Source organism: Hipposideros armiger, unplaced genomic scaffold, assembly GCF_001890085.2.
Source record: "Hipposideros armiger isolate ML-2016 unplaced genomic scaffold, ASM189008v1 scaffold_788, whole genome shotgun sequence".
Lineage (NCBI taxonomy): Eukaryota > Metazoa > Chordata > Mammalia > Chiroptera > Hipposideridae > Hipposideros > Hipposideros armiger.
In genome coordinates, this window is record NW_017732138.1 from 478,813 (window position 1) to 498,872 (window position 20,060).

General features: G+C 43.4%; 1 protein-coding gene across 1 annotated transcript in view; it reads right to left on the minus strand.

Moving 5' to 3' along the window:
- UXS1 (UDP-glucuronate decarboxylase 1) overlaps window positions 1-20,060 on the minus strand; it is a 104,753-nt gene that overhangs the window by 60,202 nt on the left and 24,491 nt on the right. Inside the window, exons 2-3 of the mRNA XM_019628414.1 lie at window positions 7,799-7,847; window positions 6,631-6,674 (exon numbers count right to left, since the gene is read on the minus strand). Of these exons, the coding sequence (XP_019483959.1) occupies window positions 6,631-6,674; window positions 7,799-7,847 (93 nt within the window). The remainder of the gene's footprint in view (window positions 1-6,630; window positions 6,675-7,798; window positions 7,848-20,060) is intronic.

The following is a 20,060-nucleotide window of genomic DNA, read 5'->3' on the forward strand; positions in this document are numbered from 1 at the left end:
ATAGTAGGGGGCTTGAATACCCCACTTACCTCAGTGGATAGATCACCCTGACTGACAGAACAACTGTCTTAACTGACACATTATATCAGATGGACTTAATAGGTATACAGGATATTCTAACCAAAAGCAGCAGAATATACATTCTTGGTGCACATGGAACATTCTCCAGGATAGATCACATTAGGCCACAAAACAAGTCTTAGTAAATTTAAGAAGACTGAACTCATATCAAGCATCTTTTCCAACCACATGGTATGAAACAAGAAATTAATTTGAAAAAGAAAGCTGGAAAAATTAAAATTATGTGAAGATTTAACATGCTACTGAAACAGTGAGTCAACAAAAAAACAATTAAAGGTGAAATTAAAAAAAGTAAATAGAACACACAAAATCTATGGAATACAGCAAAAACAGTTCTAAGAAGGAGGTTTATAGCCATATAGGCCTACCTGAAAACAAGAAAAATTTCAAATAAACAATGTAATTTTATACCCAACAGCAGTGGAAATAGAAAAAAAAATGAAGCCCATAGTTAATAGAATAAGAACATAGTAAAGATCAGAATGGAAATAAAGTAGAGACTAAAAACACTATAGAAAAAAATCAATGAAACAAAGATCTAGTTCTCTGAAAAGATAAACAAAATTAACAAACCCTTAGATAGACTCAAAAAAAAAAAAAGAGTGGGTCAAATAAATAAAATCAGAAATGAAAGAGAAGTTGCAACTGATACCAAAGGAATGCAAAGGGTCATAAGAGAATACTTGGAACAATTATACACCAACAAATTGGACAACCTTGAAGAAATGGATAAATTCCTAGAAACATACAATCTTCCAAGGTTGAATTATGAAGAAATAGAAAATCTGAACAGACTGATTACAAATAAGGAGATTAAATTAGAAACAAAAAACTCTGAACAAACAAAAGTCCAAAAAAAGATGGCTTCACTGTTGAATTCTATCAAACATTCAAAGAAGATTTAATACCTATCCTTCTCAAATTCTCCCAAAACATTGGAGGAGAGAATGCTTCCAAACTCATTTTAAGAGGCCAGTATTATTTTGATACCAAAACCAGAAAAGGACACCACAAAAAAGAAAAACTATAGATCAATATACCTGATGAGTATAGATGTAAAAATCCTCAACAACATATTAGCAGACTGAATACAGTGCATTAAAAGGATCATACATCACGATCAGGCAGAGTTCATCCCAGGGATGCAAGGATGGTTCACCATCCACAATCAATCAACGTGATACATCACATTAACAAATTAAAAGATAAAAATATGATCATCTCAATAGGTGCAGAAAAGCATTTGACAAAATTTTACATCCATTTAGATAAAAACTCTCAACAAAGTAGGTATAGACAAAATGTAGCTCAACGTAATAAAGGCCACATATAACAAGCCCACAGCTAACATCATAGTTAACAGTGAAAAGCTTAAAGTTTTTCCTTTTAAACCAGAAACAAGACAATGATGCCCACTCTCACTTCTAGTCAATATAATATTGGGAAACCAACCACAGCAAATAGGCAGATTAAGATGAAAAGGCACCCAAATCAGAAAGGAAGTAGTAAAACTGACACTATTTACGGATATAACTTTACATATAAAAACCTCTAAAGACTCCACCAAAAAACTGTTAGAACTAATAAAATATTCAGTAATGATACAGGATGCAAATTCAATATAAAAAAATCTGTTCCTTTTTTATATACTAACAATGAACTGTCAAAAAGAGAAATTAAGAAAACAATTCCATTTACAATTCCATTAAAAGAATAAAATACCTAGGAATAAACTTAACCAAGGAGATAAAAGACCTGTACACTGAAAACTGTAAGAGGTTGATGAAAAAAACTGAAGAAGACACAAATAAATGGTAAGCTATTCAATGATCATGAATTGGAAGAACTAATATTATTAAAATATCCATATTACCCAAAGCAATCTACATTCAATACAATCCGTATCAAAACTTCCATGACATTTTTCACGGAAATAAACAATTCTAAATGCTTATGGAACCCAATAAAACAGCAGTTCTCAACCTTCCTAATGCCGCGACCCCTTAATACAGTTCCTCATGTTGTGGTGACCCCCAACCATAAAATTATTTTTGTTTCTACTCTATAACTGTAATTTTGCTACTGTTATGAATCGTAATGTAAATATCTTTTTGTTTTCCGATGGTCTTAGGCGACCCCTGTGAAAGGATTGTTCGACCCCCAAAGGGATCGCAACCCACAGGTTGAGAACCGCTGCAATAAAAGATCTTGAACAGCTAAAGCAACCTTAAGAAGAGCAAAGTGGGGGCTGGCCAAGTGGCTCAGTTAGTTAAGAGTTAGCTTAAGAGCACAAGCTCTGTGCAACAGGGCCGCCGGTTCGATTCCCACATGGGCCAGTGACGCTGCACCCGAGCTGAGCTGCCAACAGGTGGTAGGATGGCTCAGCTGGTGAGAGAGTATGTGCTCCTAACAAGACTGCCTGTTTGATGGCGGGCTATGCCCGCCCACAACTAACACTGAACTGGGCACCTTGAGCTGAGCTGCCACCTTGATGGCTCAGTGGATAGAGCGTGTGCTCTTAACAACAAGGCTGCTGGTTTTACTCCTGCATGGGAGGGTGGCTACGCCCACCCACTACTAAGACTGAACACAGCACCTAGAGTTTAAAGGCCACGAGCTGCTGAAGGGCAGCCAGATGGCAACTGGCGCCCTCCACAACTAAGATTGAAGAACAACTTGGCTGGTCCCCTTTCCTAATTCCCCAACACTGTTCCCCTCCCCCAATTCCCCAATTTAAAAAAAAAAAGAGCAAAGCTGGAGGCTCCCTGATATCACACGATATTACAAAGCTACAGTAATCAAAACAGCATGGTACTGGTATAAATGCAGATGCATAGATCAATGGAACAGAATAGAGCCCAGAAATAAATCCATGCACATATGGTCAACCAACTTATGACAAGGGAGCCAATATACAACAGGGAAAGGACAGTCTCTTCCATAAATGGTGTTGGGGAAACTGGAGAGCCACATGCAAAAGAATGAAACTGGAACATAAACTCAAATTGGATGAAAGACTAAATATAAGACAAGAAACCATAAGCCCCCTAGAAGAAAACACGGTGATAAAGTCCCTGACATTGGTCTTGGCAATGATTTCTTTGATCTGACTCCAAAGGCAAGGGCAACAGAAGCAAAAATAAATAAATGGAACTTTATCAAACTAAAAAGCTTCTGCACAACAAAGGAAACCATCAACAAAATGAAAAAGCAAATACCGAATGGGAGAAGATAGTTGCAAATCACACACCTAATAAGGGGTTAATATCCAAAATACATAAAGCACTAATATAACTCAATAACAAAAAACAAACAACCCATCAACAAATGGGCAAAGGACCTGAATAGACATTTTTCCAAAAAAAGACATACAGATGGCCAATAAGTACATGGAAAGAGGCTCAATGTCACTAATAATCGGGGAAATACAAATCAAAACCACACCTATAAGAATGGCTATTACCAAAAGGCAAGAAATAACAAGTGTTGGTGGGGATGTGGAGAAAAGGGAACCGTTGTGCACTGTTGGTGGGATTGTAAATTGGTGTAGCCACCATGGAAAATAGTATGAAAATTAAAAATAGAACTACCATATGATCCAACAACCCCACTTCTGGGTATTCATCTGAAAAAAAAAAGAAACACAGTAATTTGAAGAGATATATGCACCCCTAAGTTCACTATAGCATTATTTACAATAGCAAAGATATGAAAACAACCTAAATGTCCATTGATGGATGAACAAAAGAGGAAATAAGACCTAACTGGAAAATAAGCCCTAGCATGACTTTTCAGGAGCTCGTAACATAAACCCTTCCCCAAACATAAGCTCCAGTTAAGATCATCAGCCAGACATGACTGTTTGAATAAATGGAGATTTTTGTACATGAATAAATGAATAAGTGTAGATTGTTGGAGCAAAATTAATTAATATAAGACCAAGTCTTATTTTCGGGGAAACACAGTATACACAGTATATGTGGAATACTACTCAGCCAATAAAAAGAATGAAATCTTGCCATTTGTGACAACACAGGTGGACCTTGAAGGTGTTATGCTAAGTGAAATAAGTAAGACAGAGAAAGATAAATACTGCGTGATTTCCCATATATTAATATGTGGACTCTAAAAAAACAAAAGAAATGAACAAACAATATGAGACAAGTCACAGATACAGAGAACAGACTGATGTTTGTCAGAGGGGAGAGGGATTAAGTGGTGGGCACAACTGGGTGAAGGGTCAATCATATGTTGACAGATGTTAACTAGACTCATATTAGTGATCACTTTTTCGTGTATACAAATATTGAATTATTAAAGTTGTATACCTGAAAGTAATATAATGTTATATGCCAATTTTACCTCAATTAAAAAAAAAGACAAAGAACATCAGAAAACTTTCAAAGGGAATTAAATAATTGTCATATTTCAAGAGATCATGTAAGTATAAGCCACTGTCTCATAAGGAAGCTGATTCATTTTTCACAAATAAATATTATTATTCTCTAAAGAAAATGATTCCTGGTGCATAGATTTTTGTTTTCTTTTTGACCAACATAAAACCTGTGATGAGTTATTTTTTAGCATAAACAATTTTTTTTTTCTTTTTGAAGATTTTATTGGGGAATTGGGGGAGGGGAACAGCGTTGGGGAATCGGGGAAGGGGAACAGACAAGTTGCTGTCGTTTTTGTTCTTCAGTCTAGTTGTGGAGGACGTTGCATCACTGGCCCAAGTTGGCACCATCATTGCGCTCTTCCTGGGCAAGGCAGATCAGTCGCCGGCTTCTGGACGGCCGCTCACTGCAGCTGCTGGCTACACATGGAAGCCCCTGGCAACCCACTGCAGCAGGGGCTGCAGCCTACGCCGTCACCGGCAACTCATGGCAGCCCAGCTCCAGGTCGAGCTGTTGTTCACCATTTTAGCTGTAGAGGGCAGTGTCACTGGCCCTCATGTGGGATCCGAACCGGGGCCCTGCTGCTCAGAGCCGGCGTCCCAAGCCAGCTCTTAATCAATGTGCTACTCGGCTGGCCCAACATAAACAATTTTTTTAAGCTTCAACTAAAATCTCAAATTATGCTGGTCATATCAAAGGCAGGAATTTTGGCTCTCATCCAGAGGAATGTTACAAGCAGTATAATATCAGCACCAAATCATGGCAAGAATAATTTAAAGCACAAATAGTAACCTTATATTACTAACTGGATCTGTTAAAAAATACTAACAACTTTTACGCCAGTAAGAGCTGAAATTAATAGTTTACCTGACTGCAATATAAACTACTAATTAAGGACAAGAAGGAAGTGAAGAAACACATTTTGATTGATGAATTATACCTATCCTTATTTCTCTTTAATCATTTAATGAAAACACCAAAATCAAAGAAAAAATTGCTCTGTTTCTTCCCTTTTATTTTGGGCTTGACAGAACGCTTATATACAATGCTGACGCACATCATCCAAAACCATCCCAAGAAAAGAAAAAAAAGTTACATCAACTTTAATGAATGCTATCATTTTTCTTTTTTAAACTTCTAAGGACTCAACTGTTACTCCAGACACACAAAGTTTTCCAAATACAGTCAAGGATAAAGTTCCATTGCCTGAAGCTCAACAGTTTAATTAAGAGGGAGAGGGAAGTGTGCCACAGAACCATGGTAGGGCGCTGGGGGTGGGGCTCCACCAAGACAAAGGGTGAGGAGGCATTTTCTTTGGAATCTGATTTAAATAAAAGTTTCCACCATATTATACAATTTTTCCCTCTCAGTCACTTCACCCAGACTCAATTCTGGAAACTTTCTGAGGTATTTTGGTGACAAAATCAAATAAATAGCTCAACATGCCCTATCACAGGCCACGTACATATGGTACTATTTTCCCCTCCAAACTGTTTTCTTGTTTTGGAAATAATTCTCTTAGACTATTCAACATATGCTAGAAACCGTCTGATAACCCTGCAAAAGTTAAGAGCCAAGGTAAGGCTTAGCCTCAAACTTGTATATAATTAAATTGCAGGAACTGATAAATTTATAGAGTTTAGAAAAGAAGATTTCGACAGACCCAGATCCTCTGTTCTTGCAATGTTCTGACTACCTGGGTATTATACTCAAATGGGGAAAACCAAAAACATTTATGAGACATTTATTTAGATTGCCATACTTTGTAGAAATCAAACTGATTGAGGGTATTAGAGGAAGAACTTTTAACACAGGATTTTTGGTTGGGCTTTAGGAATACCCTGAAAAAAATTAAACAAATGATCAAATACAGCTTTGAGGGAGAGATTCCACAGCTTTCATCAGAATCCATAACTTTCATCAGAAACAGTTTTAATGACAAAAGAAAAAAAAAGGTTTAAAAATACTGCATCCCAATTTTAATGTAAAACTTTACCTTTATTATGTAAAAGCGCTTGTCTTGACAATGCCTTATATCTTTCATATTACAGAATTAATTACTCAGTTGAGACGAACTTATATAAGATAGTGACCTTATAAGATCATTAGCAAGATCTAAGCATTTTCCTAAACACAAAACAAAAAGGATACATACCTTTTTTCCAAGTCTCTTATTTTCTCTCTCAGTGGTTCAACAATCTAAAACAAAAATGACCAATACCAGTTTTAATACAAAAACACAGTCCTCCTTCACCCCTCTCTGATGTTGCAGATAGGTATGACATAAAGCCAAATAGACTTTAATTTCTCCTACAACTCACTTCCAGTTTGAAATTAAGTTGTGTGACTTCAATCACAATTCTAGAATCGAGGTGAAAAATTGCACATTGTGACCCTCTCCACACGACCAAGTCTCTGAGAAAATTAACCTTTTTACTTTCCTACCTTTCTGTGAGCTATATTAAAGGTCGTTCAGGCTCATAAAAATAGGCAGATCAACACCACTGGTATCTTTTCAGGAATTAAAAGAATCCCCTAATTGCTTGCCCACAGAACTTAACATCTTGTTTCCGCACGTTGTCTCCATGTCATCAGCTCCAGCACAGAAATCGCAGGCTGGGAGTCGCCCTCTCCATGTGTGTTAAGACAGTTAAGTGCCGACAGGGTGACAAGTGCAACCCAAAGGCTTCCCTACGACTCCAGCATCTGGCTTCAAACCCAAATGAGTAACTCCTCATTCCCTCCCAAGCCCATGTTACAACAGTCTAGACATGACTACAGTTATTTGACTAAAATCTAAGCCATTATTTTAAAATAAAAGTGTATAGCCAATGGGAGGAGCTAGCTTTCAGTGAGGCAGGTGTGTGCCTTCCCCAGCTGTGCATATGAACACTCTTTACGTCCCCGAGTCCTAGCACCTGAGTTGGGCGCTTTTCCTTTTAGCACCTACTCAGGTGAGTAGATGCTGGCGCTTGCCTCCATCCCTGGTATAAAGGTAATCGCTTCGCTTTCTCTAAGAAATTCTGGAAAGACTCACCTGAAAAATCACCTACAGGTTTAAATCCACTTTGCCTTTAAGGGAGAATTTGTTTTACTACTACATAACCCTTATAAAATGGACAAAGGCCGACACAGAGATGCATCTAAGTAATCTCATTTTACGTTACACTCAACATGAAATTTAAAACAAACGGAAAGTCTCACATTAAATAAGGGAATACATTTTTGAGATATGGTTTCAAAATCATAGATCAGCATCAAGCTGCCACAATAAAGACACATATATAGAAAAAACAGAAGCAAGATATGGACAAGAAACTAACCTCTTCAATCTTCCTTTCGATTTTTAGTTCGCCATTTTCCTGGATAGACCTGTTGAGGAGAAAGCTACAAAGCTGAGATCAGTTGAAAGGCTTTATGACTTCAGGAGTTTTTCCTGAACAAATTTCCACAACACAAACCAAAGGCTGCATGCAGGCCATCTCCCACCCCCCTTCCCAAGCCTAGTCCTGTGTGCCACTTCCCTCCAGCAGGGGGTGCACCAGGAGAAAACGGGGCAACAGGAGAGGGAGTCCATCACCTCAGGCTCACTGCCACCTTACGTGAGGTTTCTGTTACTTAGAGCAATCTCACTTTTATGTTACACCCATTGTGGGCTTGCAAATCAGAGGCAGGAAGTATCTATCTATAGGGGTACAAGTCGGACTGCTGGGCTTTCCTGGGGATTTGATACAAAATGGAGTTTTTCCAAGTGGAAAAACAGTGCTCCTTTAAATGGGATCAGAGCACCGCACCCAGCCACACACAGAAGCCTTTGTCAGGAGACACACAGGAGCCCTGGTGGTAGGGTTGGGAGGGACAACACCCCACTCACCCTGCAAAACCAACGCAATATGCAAAGCCTGCTGGGAGCACAGCAGCCCTTTACCCTTGCAGCCTCAAACGGCAGCACTGAGCTTCCAAATCCAACTCAATCACTATAAACGTGACTGCTATTCTTTTATTTTTACTAACAAGAAACACGAAGTGAATTTTTCTTTCAATTAAAACTGTGCTAACAGTACTAACAGCACCAAATTAGTTTTTACAATAAATACTTATTACTTTTTGCTGAATTTTTTTTAGACTATTAACATAAGTATTTTATTTTATAAGCATCCCTCCTGCCCTAACAGGCAGCACAAATAATGCACTCAGGCAAGAGGGGTCCTAGGGATAGAGAGGGGCCTCGGCACCCACTGGGTCTGCTCCCTGGGGCCAGACGCCAGCTGCATTCCTAGAAAACAGCTACAGGAGCAGAGACGCAGCCCAGCTGTGTGAGCAGCAAAACACTCAGTTTCACTTTAAAATATTCTTCAATTAACCCATGACATCAATGGTGTGTATGTAACAACTGAAATGTGTCCATAAAACCCAACCACAATATCCAAATTATTAAAAACAATTACCTCATATTAACGAAATTGCCCCAAACAGCTGGAAGGGAAAGAAGAAACAAAGTCAATATTTAAGTTCATGACATTCAGCTAATTTTTAAAGAATTTTAAGGATTTCAACTAATACAATTTTAATTTTTAACCAATGTTTTAAAGTACACTAAGAAAACCAAGTTATAGTTCATGAAGACAATAAAATGCATACTTTTAAAGTATGAAGTCCTACTAAACAATAAGTAAAACATGATCCCATAGATCCCTTTAATTTTGGAATATCTCTTTTGAGGTTTGGAGTTCAATTATGTATGTGTTTTGATGAACAGCATGTCCCCGACCTTTATCTGAGGAGGAGCCAGTCACAAGAATCAATAACCTACATGCCTGAAAGAGATCCTAGAGGTCAGTCCAACCTCTTCCTTTAAGTGTGGAAGGAGCCAAAACCAGAGAAGTTCAATAGTGTGGCCTGACGCTGTGGCGTAACTTCAGCAGGAAGGCCATATAGTACAGTGTCGTGTTGCTGGTCTGCCTCCTTGATGACAGACACCTGGAGGGCAGGTGGTCACGTGTACAGCTGGCTGGCATTCAATAAATGTGCATAAATCAGCCCGGAAAGAACAGTGAGACTTTGCCGTGGATGACTAAAAACCCAGTACAGAACCAGGAGCAGCCATTCTGTCTCACTGAGCAGAGGATTGCTTCATAGAGAAACTTTCACCGAGAATGAGCAAACCTACTGTTTTGTACACATTCCTATTCAGCCCTTGTGTGGTCACTCCCCAAATGCTGAGCTCCCAAGGGCAGGTGCTCGGAGGTGCTTCAGGGTGCTTGGGAAAGGAGAGTAAATACAGACACCCTCCCCATCCCGGGGCTGCTGATTTTGTGAATTTGGGAAGGCCTTGAGGTGAGAGCTACTCCTAGGCATCTTCTCATTGCCATTCTCTGGTACACAGCAGGGCTTTAATGAATGCTTACTGAATAGGACTCAGTGTCCCAAATTACGCCCTCAGCAAGAAATTCCCACTGTTACAAAGGGACATGTTAATTCCATAAAAGCATATCCTTCTTCAAATAGGGGAGGAAACTATGATAGAAAAAGAGCAATAAAATAACTGAATAAAAGTGGCAAGTGAGCAAGAAACGGGAGAAATTACAATACAGTTGTACTATATTCATTATTCATGAGAAGAATTTATACCTTAGGACCATGTGATTGTCTTTTCAGTGTCATCCTCAGGAAATAAGCATATCTACAGGAAAGGTGCCTTCAGAAATCATGGCCTTATTTAAAATTAAAGAATAAAAGGCTGCCAAATAAACCAAAATATCTGACGATTTGGGAGCTGCTATATAAATTATGACACAGCCATTCAATGAAATGAGAAAACCATTAAATAGGACTATGAAACTATGTTGTAACCTGAGAATGTAGCTATGACAGCTCCTGATAAAAAAAATACATATGCAGTATGACTTCTGCTACTAAAAAATACACAGAAAAAAAAAAAGACTGTAAAGATGCCAAAATATAGTTTAAATGGTGGCATAATTGTTTATTTATTTATTTTTATGTCTACATGCTTAACTTGCTTTTTAAAAAGGAGGGGAAAAATTTTAAACCCTTGCTAAACTCCTGTTCTTCATCTTTTCCAAGACAACTTGTGAACAAGTGAGTCAATCCTCAGCTCACACACGAAAGCAACACCCCAAAGAGCAGTGACCAGCCAGGGGCTGCCAAGCCCAGTGGGTACTTTACTATGTATCTCAAATAAACACACTGTCTCATTTTGGCTTTAGGATTTTGCTGTTTGTCAAAATAAGCCAGGAGGCGGTCCCTCTCTTTCTGCGTTGTAATGGTGAATGGTGCACGAGGGGAATTATCCATTCTGTAAGCTGCCTTCTGAGAGGTGAGTGTCTTTTGACAACCTTTTCAAATCACTCTATGGTTAGTTTATTTTTATTTTTTTTCCTTTTTAATCTTTTCTTGAGTCCGTTTAAAATGTCTATTTCAGAGACATTTCTCAATCTTTCTATCATCACTTAAAGCACTTCAGAGCACAGAAGGCTGCCTCTCCCTTTCTGCCTCCTCTCCTTGAAAATAAGACACCAGGGTCTCCGGGGGCTTCCTCCCTCTCCCATTGATCCGGGTGAAGCATCTCTCCCCTGGGGACAACGGGGCCCTGGGATCTGCTGGGGAATGACACTGAGCCAGACCCTCACCAGTCTTTATGAACAGATAACAGTGGACAGAAGCAGATAAGGCCACCATCTATTCCTGTGGTTCAGGCCTCCTTGGCTGACCCCTGCACCTGGAAAGGCACCCTTCTCCCAGCAGCCCGCTCCTGCCGGCTGACCCCAGAACTTCAGGAGCCCCTTTTCCTCACCGATTGCCCCCTCCAGGTAGACCCCTCCACGGGACTCTCCTGCCCTAAACCACAGGCCACCCCACCCCTTTAGCTCTGTCTGCAGGTGGTCTCCTGTGCCAAAAATGCACTCACCTCACCTGAGTGAGCACTCGCCCTCCCTCCCTGCTCGAGGGCACACTGTGGCGGGCAGGGGGGTGTTGCCACAGGCCCCCCTCCACACTTCCTTTTAAATTGTGGTTTACAGGCGGCCTCCCTAAAAGATCAAGTGTCTCCTATTCGCATTTGCAACACCAAGCACAGGAGGGCCCAGCACCAAAATCAGGTGAATGGAAGTCAAGAAATGTTTGCACTTTCTTCCATGTATCCCTCGCTTAGTACTTTCTATCTTCAGAAGTGTTATTACCAAGTAATCTTTAAAATGTTGTTATGTCAAGTGTTATGGCTTCCTCTTAAATTCTGAAAAGCTTCACCTGCCTGGCTTTGGAGAGTGACAAGGACACAGCACACAGCCCAGACAGGCCGGAAAAAAGCCCCTGCATTATTGCAGACTCATTTCACCGGGAAGCACAAGCAATTCCCCACAATTAAGGAACCCTGGTCCTGGTGCTTTGTGCAGACTGGCCTGTAATGTTGCAGGTTAAACATTATGTAAAATTAATGTTGCTTTTACAATTTTGCCACCTGCTAAAGTTAGCGTGATCCACTTTACATTGTCTCAAAGGGACAGCTGGGGATTACTAACAGGTGTACTCAATAAATACTGGAACTAAACTGAACTAAATTAAATTTATTATGTGTGATGCAAAGTCTCAATATTAAGGAAAGTACAAATGAAAAAAAGATAATCTTTCACCATTATTGACAAAGGCCTTAAAACCAAATTCCCTTATAGTTTTCAAGAAATTTTAAATAATTCTAATTTTAATATAAATGTTTAACATACTTTGCATGCAAACTGAGACACACAGTTTTACAATTCTCATTATGTCTGTATCTATACTAGATTTCATGCTATGCTGGGAAACCCATATCAAGAAAATCTATCACATAGAAATTGCCATGTAGGGCAAAAAATTGAGTTACTTTTAAGGGTATGAATAAAACTGTTTTTTTCCAACTAAGAAAAAATTAAAATGCTAACCCAACATTTTTTTTATCTGTATTAATCTAACTTAGTTTCTTAAATATTAATCAGCTATCACTTGAGATGAATCCTTTTAGCACAATTTCTCAGTCAGAAATCTATGGATCTCCATGGATTCAGGGATGAGTTTCAAGGAGTCTGGGGACGGGTGGTCCTTAAATGTTCACGCAAAACTCTAGTCCATAGCTTTCAAAAAATCCTCCACAGAGTTCCAAGACCCCAAACAATCGAAGACCCACCAATTCTGAGTCCAAAAAGCTTGGAATTTTAGGAGGCACATTAGTTTTAGAACAGAGACTAATTCCTCCTTGAACGCTAGGCCCCAAAGAATGCGCAGATTCTCTCCCAGGACTCCTGTTACCCTATTTTAAGTACTGTCATAACCAGTCAAAACTACCGTTTCCATTTCCCGCCGGTACATTTTAAATGACCGCAGTATGCTTTAGCATGCTTTTATTAAGAACTCCGATCACCACTTTCCCCTGGAAAGCACATGCACTTCCATCCTAAGTCACAGGAAGAAGTGTGAATTAAGGAAACCTCTCTCCCGCCTCTCTACATGGGCACACACATACGTAAGGCATGACCGCAGGCAAGCATGCCGGGGCTCACACCTCAGCTTGGTGACAGACAGTGCGGACCTCGCGGGAAACCCATGGAGGACCGGAACTTTTTGTACCGTTTCCTATCCTTCCTCGCTCATCCACCAGCCGTCCAAACAATGAAGATGGTACCTGAAGATTCAGAGGGGTAAGACCCTGTGCACAAAACTTCACACATCTGGTGGCAACGTGCGCATGATGTACAGGGAGGCCCCCGAGAAAAGTGGGCCAGAAAAAAGGTCCCAAAGGAGGCAAGGCCCAGCTGACAAAAAACTGTAGGGGTCCCCCTGGGACTAACGGGGCATCAGCTTTACCTGACTTGTGCAGGAAAGGTGGACTCTCGGCACCTGTAAGGCACTGGGGAACTTACCCAGATCACAGAGACTCAGCCCTTCAGGACCAGAGAGAGAAATGGCGAGGCCCAACTGCAGTGACAAGGCAGTCACCTGCGTAATCGCAGGTCTCTTTTAAAGTGCAAACATTTACCGTATTTCCCCATGTATAAGATGCACCCTTTTCTGGAAAATTTGGGGTCTAAAAACTGGGTGCATCTTATACAGTGGTTGTAGATTTTTTTTACTTGCATTTCCCACAAGTGATGAGGAGTTGTATGAATTTTATGATGAATAAAACTTGAGTTCAATAACTTTATGTCATACATTTTTTTCAAATTTCGGGCCCCAAAATTAAGGTGCGTCTTATGCATGGGAACGTCTTCTACATGCAGAAATACAGTATTTACTGAGCCGCTGCTAGAAGCCAAACAACCTTTGAGGTCTTGCAGCAAAGGCTCCTAATCCATGGTGCCCTTCACGTTGAAAAGACTCTCCAGGACCTAACAATGACAAGAATAGAGTCAGGTGGGGCAGCGGGGTCTGCATTCTCGGGTCTCCACTGATAAAATCAGGCTTCCCAGAGCCTACGAGGCCCCACATGGTCTGCACTGCACACCTCCTGATTCAAAATCTCTGCATAGGGGCCAGGACATCAGTATTTTTAAGTATCCCAGGTGACTCTGACCCCTGGGGATGGCGGAGAACCTCCACCCTAAGGGATCCAGTGACCTGGCAGTGCCACGCCTCAACCTACTACCCACCTCTCCGCTTTTATAGTCCAGGCTAAGGCCACTCGCGTCCTGTGTAATTGCTCTGATTTGCCAAGCCTGTTCCTGCCTCAGAGCCTTTGCACTTCTCCCAAATGCCTCTTCATCTGCCTCCCTCTCTTGGTTCATCCCAATCTCAGCTCCAAAGTTTGAATCAAAGAGATCTTCCGACCAATCCATCTGTAAGAGCACCCCTCACCAGCCACTCTACCCAGATTTAATCTGCTTTCTCTCTCTTCACAGTAGTTACCACCAGCTAATATAGCTACATATCAATTTACCCGTGAGTCTATGTTTAGTGTCTGATTCCCTCCAACAAAGTGTAAGCTCCAAATAGCAAAGACTTTCTGGTGTTCACCGCTGTTACCTATGGCACTGACATGCATCTAATGTGTGCTTACTAAATATTTAGTGAAAGAATGAATGAAAAGCTCTCCGAAATGATTAGGAATCGCTGGTCTAAGGCAGGAGTCACCAAGCTTGTTCTGTAAAGGAACAGATTGCAAATATTCGGGGCTTTGCGAGCCACATGACGTTGGAAACCACCACTCAACTCGAACACAGTGGGGCCAACAGTCACAGATAATTCATACAAGCTTGGCTGTGCTCTCACACAACTTTATTCAAGGACACTGAATTCCAATTTCATGTTATGAAACAGCATTCTTCTTTTGATTTTTTCCCCAAACTATTCAGGTTGTTACAGTGTTCTTAGCTGGAGGGTGGGCTGGAGATGGCCACGGGCCAGCTTGCCAATCCCTGCCTGAGAGACACCAGAATGACCACGCACAGTTCCCTCGTTCCTTGAGGGGCGAGCAGCCACCAATCACCTGTACAGAAGACGCAGCAGAGAAGTCAAGCATGCGTGGCCCTCGTCCTGGGAGCAGCTGGGGGAGGCAGGTCACTGAATTCTGAAGATGGGAGGGACATTTGCTGGGCTCTGAAGGAAATGTCCTTGGAAGGAGAGGGGAGGGGAGGGCATGGCCAGCAGAGCAGCCCTGGGGAGAGGCCCATGAGGCTGCAGGGTCAAGTTGGGCTTTGAAGGTTTGGTTAACAAGCTCCCCAGGGGATTCTGTTAATGAGCCAAATATGGGCATCACTGTTTTACTTTTTGCAGCATTCATTCCAGGACAGCTAGGCTCTGGTTCATAGGCAACCAGCAAGCACTGGGAGTGTGACAGCGGGCAGCCTGTGTTTTAGCATTAACAGGAAGCAGGGCCTGCCATGCAAGGGAGAAAGAATGCAGGGCAGAGCAGGCAGGTCTTGAGGGTGGGTGGTGTAGGAGGGTGAGGTGAGAGGTCAGGATGGGGTGGTGACATGGCTGATGTCACGAGATAAGAACACAGTGATGGAGGACAGCTGGGGGAGGGGATAATGAACAGGGAGGAGCACATGCTGGGTTGCAGTCATCCTACAGTGATGCAGCTCAAAGATGCCCACAAGGTGAGTGCGAACAGAGGCCTGGAGCTGGGAGAGACAGCATTGGCCAGAGGCACAGGCAGGGGACCCCCGAGGGGACCCACTCACTGAAGCGTGGCACTGACTGCTGAGCCAGCCAGGCAGAGGCCACAGCCCTGGAGGATCTCGTATCAAGGCCAAGGCGTGCGTCCAGAAAATGCAGCAAAGCCAGTCTCGCCACGTGGGCCTTTCACCCTTGCTGTTTCTAATCACCACTTCCACTTCACAGCCAAAGACCGCAGCCAAGAGGAATACCATGTGGCTTGCTCAGGGTCACACGACTGGTGACCACCCACACCGTGCCAACACTTGAAAGTGTGAGGCCTCATTCCAAGGCCTGTGTGGCCTGTCCAGGGCTCCAGGGTCACCCCCATCTCCATGGATAAACAGGCACTTTGTTTTTTTCCAAACTTGTCCTCTAAGCTAATCCCCTCCCTTCAGATGCCCTGTGTGTGACATGTGCTCAAACTCAAACTGAGTCACGTGAACCTCATGAAATCCTTACGGGGGTGCAACAAATCCTGTTTGAACACTGAAGAGGCTCCCCATTTCAGAAGTGAATAGCAGCTCCAACTTCCACTTGCTCAGTTCAAGAACACTTTAGAGAAGGGTTCAAAATAGAAACCCTGTGCAAACACAAGGCACCTTGAAAGTCCCGGTAATGCTGAAGTGTGACACTGCTGCTCGCATGCTGCTCTGACTGTTTATTGTTCCTCTTGAGATTTTCTCAGCGTGTTAACTGAAACAAAACGCCTCGTCTAAACTATGACTCAGTTTGTCTGCCAAATACTCACTGCAAAACTGTAGTCTCACTGTTTTTTACACAAAGGGAGACGCTCCATGGTGGCACTTTCCAAAACCCGTCCAAATCTCCTTTGCCATGCCTCCCATGAGGAGCTGGGGTCACCGTGTGGGGTCTCTGTGTCTTCCCTGGGATCTGGAGGACTTGGGACTGCTTCCACCACGGGGAGAGTGGCAGTGACACTCTGCGGCTTCTGGAGCTGGTCATAGACAGGTGCACCTCCGCCTCGTTTGCTGGGACGCTGGTTCATGAGCCTGGGCTGCGGTGGAAGAAGTCTGACCACCTGGAGACTGGACAGGTCGCTGTAACAGCCAGTCCTAGCCCAGTCTGTCCTCAGAGGCTGCACTTGCCATGAAGAAGCCACCTGGACTGGAGCCTCCAGCCCCACCTGAAGCTCCCTTCCTCAGGGACCTTCTGTAGGTGGACGGGACAAATGGCTGTTCAGACCACAGCTACACAGAGTTGTCCCTGGGGCAGGGGCAGCAGCACCTGGGAACCTGTGGGACATGCAGATTCCCAGGCCCCGCCAGGACTCCCAATCAGAAACTCAAGGGTGGGGCCCAGACATCTGGGTTCACCAAGTGCTCCGGGGAGGCCAAGTAGAGTCATTCCAACTGAAGGCCAGATGTCACAAAACAGAACAGCCATCCCCATTTCAAGCTCCTGACCCACAGTACACGTACGCATCATAAAATGCTAGCTGTTTTATACAACCAAATTTTGAAGTAGTTAATTCAGCAGCAAAACTTAACCAGAACCAAAACACCATCAGGTGTGTCCCCACTCCTTTAACCTACTGATGTGCAGATGTTCCTGGGGCCGCCCTCAAATCAACCCAGAAGACTGCGCCAGACACCCCCCAACCCGGTGTGTTCCAAGTGCACGAGCACCCCTCCCTCGGAAGCACAGCTGTGCACAGACATGTCACCTGGGTAAGGAGTGTGTCAAGGCTGACGTCCTAGAAAACCCTATCCCTCACCACCCAGGTCTCCTGCTTCCACCTGAACACCACACTCAAGGGACCTGGGAAAGATGCGCCCCTGAGCACCTCCCGTGAACACCAACAACTCTAGTGCTGGGACAGAGCAAATATTTGACTCACCTGGATAAACGTTGAGGTAACACAACTGAACTGTTTCTCAAAGCAGTTAAGACTACGCATTATTCTTGTAATAAGAAAGCATTATGAGCATTGTTTAAACGGAGCAGAAGGTTCACATGAGAAGGTATTATTCGGTTTTTAATTCTTCACATGAGAAGGGAGATGTGCAGAAAGGAGCTCCCAGCGTCTGGCTACCACCACAAGGAGGCGCAGACGGTCAGGCAGCGGGACCCATCAGAGCGGCTGTCTCCAAATGGGATCCTCACTTCCTCCCACCCGAAGAGGCCCAGCCAAAACCCTGCACCCTGCCCAGCCGGCCAGGCCTGGGTTTGTCCTACGTGGTGATACAGGAATGAAAACTGTCCCAGGTACAAAGGTGGCCTGGGGTGCCTGAGCAGGCTCCAGGCACCGGCATGCTTCACGAGCCTGGAGAAGAGGGCACCTGGCTCCTTGGACCTCCCTGAGACAACAGCCATGCTCCAGGCCCTCCCAAGGCCAGACTCCAGGGACAGCCCCAGAAGAGGGCAGGACAGCCAGCAGTCTTTCAACTCCCTGCCCAGCAGTCCCCTGCGCTCAGGTGGCAGGCTCTGAACTTCGGCTATAAAACATTTTGAAGTGACTCAGACCCGCCTGTGGGCTTACCTAAGAAAATCGCCTCAGAGTCCCGTGGGAAAGACTTGCCCCAAGAAGTTCCTTTTTTAACAAAATGGTTAAAAATGCAACAAACCGTGGGCTTTTTGATGACATCTGGTCCTTTTTAAAAGTCTTTACATGTAAAACTGTCAATATTAAGTGAGAAGGGAAACTTAGAGAATACATGTAATAGAATCAATTTTTGTTTTCTAAAACTATATGCATGTCTAAAACTACATGTGTGTGTACTTATTCATAGAAGGAAGTCTGAAGACACGAGGTAAAACCTTTCTATATACTTTTGCATTACTTTAATTTCTACAACCTGCAGGAAGAAAGTTTGAAATACATTTGTGAGGTCTGCAGAGGACCGCAGCGAACTCTGGTTTGGCTCTGTCTGGTCCAGGTAGGGCAGTATTGTGGCTTGCAAAGGATGGGGACCTATTAAAATCCCCCAAACTGATGAGTTAGATAAGCCCGAAACCCAAAACCATTTCCTCCACTACCATCTCCAGGCAATCTACCACTCTGTCTTAAAAGCCTGGATAAGATGAACTCCCTTCCTCAGGGACCCTATGCAGGTGGACAGGACAAACGGTTGTTCAGACCACGGCTACAGAGAGTTGTCCCTGGAGGACTGGCAGCAGCGCCTGGGAACTTGTAGGAAATGCAGATTCTCAGGCCCCACCAGGGAGCTGGGTCAGAACCTCAGGGGTGGGGCCCAGCCACCGGGTTTTAACAAGTACTCCAGGTGACGCTGCTTCACCTGCAAGTTGAGACCCTCTGCACTTCTCCCAGGCTCCACAGCTGAGACCTTCTGCAGTACACAGCCTACCTATGCTCTTCTCCCATGCTCCAAGCCTCCCAAGATAACGGGAGTTTCATGCAATGTCAAAATAGGCCGTCCTGGACACTCCCTCTACTGCAGACACAATTCTAGATGCCCGCTTTTCCTCTGCGTTGCCCTCCCTTCCTGCCCAGGCAGCTGGCAGATCCTTACGATTCTCCTTCAATGTGTCCCTTCAGCTCATGTCCCCCTCCATCCCTGTAGCAGCCCCACATACAGGGTCTGGCAACAGCACGACCTGAGGACCACCTCCGTTGCTCTCCTGTATCTGCTCTCTCACGTGGCACTTCTCCCTTCTTACCAGATAATCTGTCCTTAAAGCTGTTCTCCCTGTCATTTTCCTGATCAAGATCTCCAAGTTCTCCAAACTATTTTGACTGCCCACTCTAATTATCAAACAGATCTTGCACATACACCCCCACACATGAGATGTGTGTACCACTGTATTACGTTCATTATAAAACAAAGGCAGAACATTTAAAAGGATGAGCTAAAGTGTGTGTGTGTATATATGTCCTGGAACTTTCATATATACATATACATATATATATATATATATATATATGTACATATATATATGTGTGTATATATATATATATATATATATATATATATATATATATGGGGGTTCTATGAGGCACACCCTACCCACCCAACTGCCAGCCCCAGAGGATGCCCTTTGCTGGCCCTCCCCCTCCCCCACCCCACCCATTCCTACTCCTCCACTGCAGGCAGCAGTTCCCAGCCTTCCTAGCCCACTGAATGCCTTGGGGCTTCTTACGTTCTGTTTGTGCTTCTGGATTATGAAACAGCAGCACCTGATCCTAAATGGTCCCATGGCTAACTGAAAGCACGGTGGCACTGAGATAAAGCTTGCTCAGCACTGACTGGGTCCCGTGAGCCCGACTGGGCACACGCAGGAGCAGGGACTCTGTGTGCCCACGGGCCCTGCACAGCACAGCTGGGCATCATCATGATGTCTGGCTCCCTCTCCTCCTTAGGGTGTCCAGAGCTCCCCCCTCGACTCCTTCAGACGCCCGGCCCAGGAGGGGTGCCCCGTCCAAATGCAGGCCAACCTCAGGGCTCCCCGGCACAT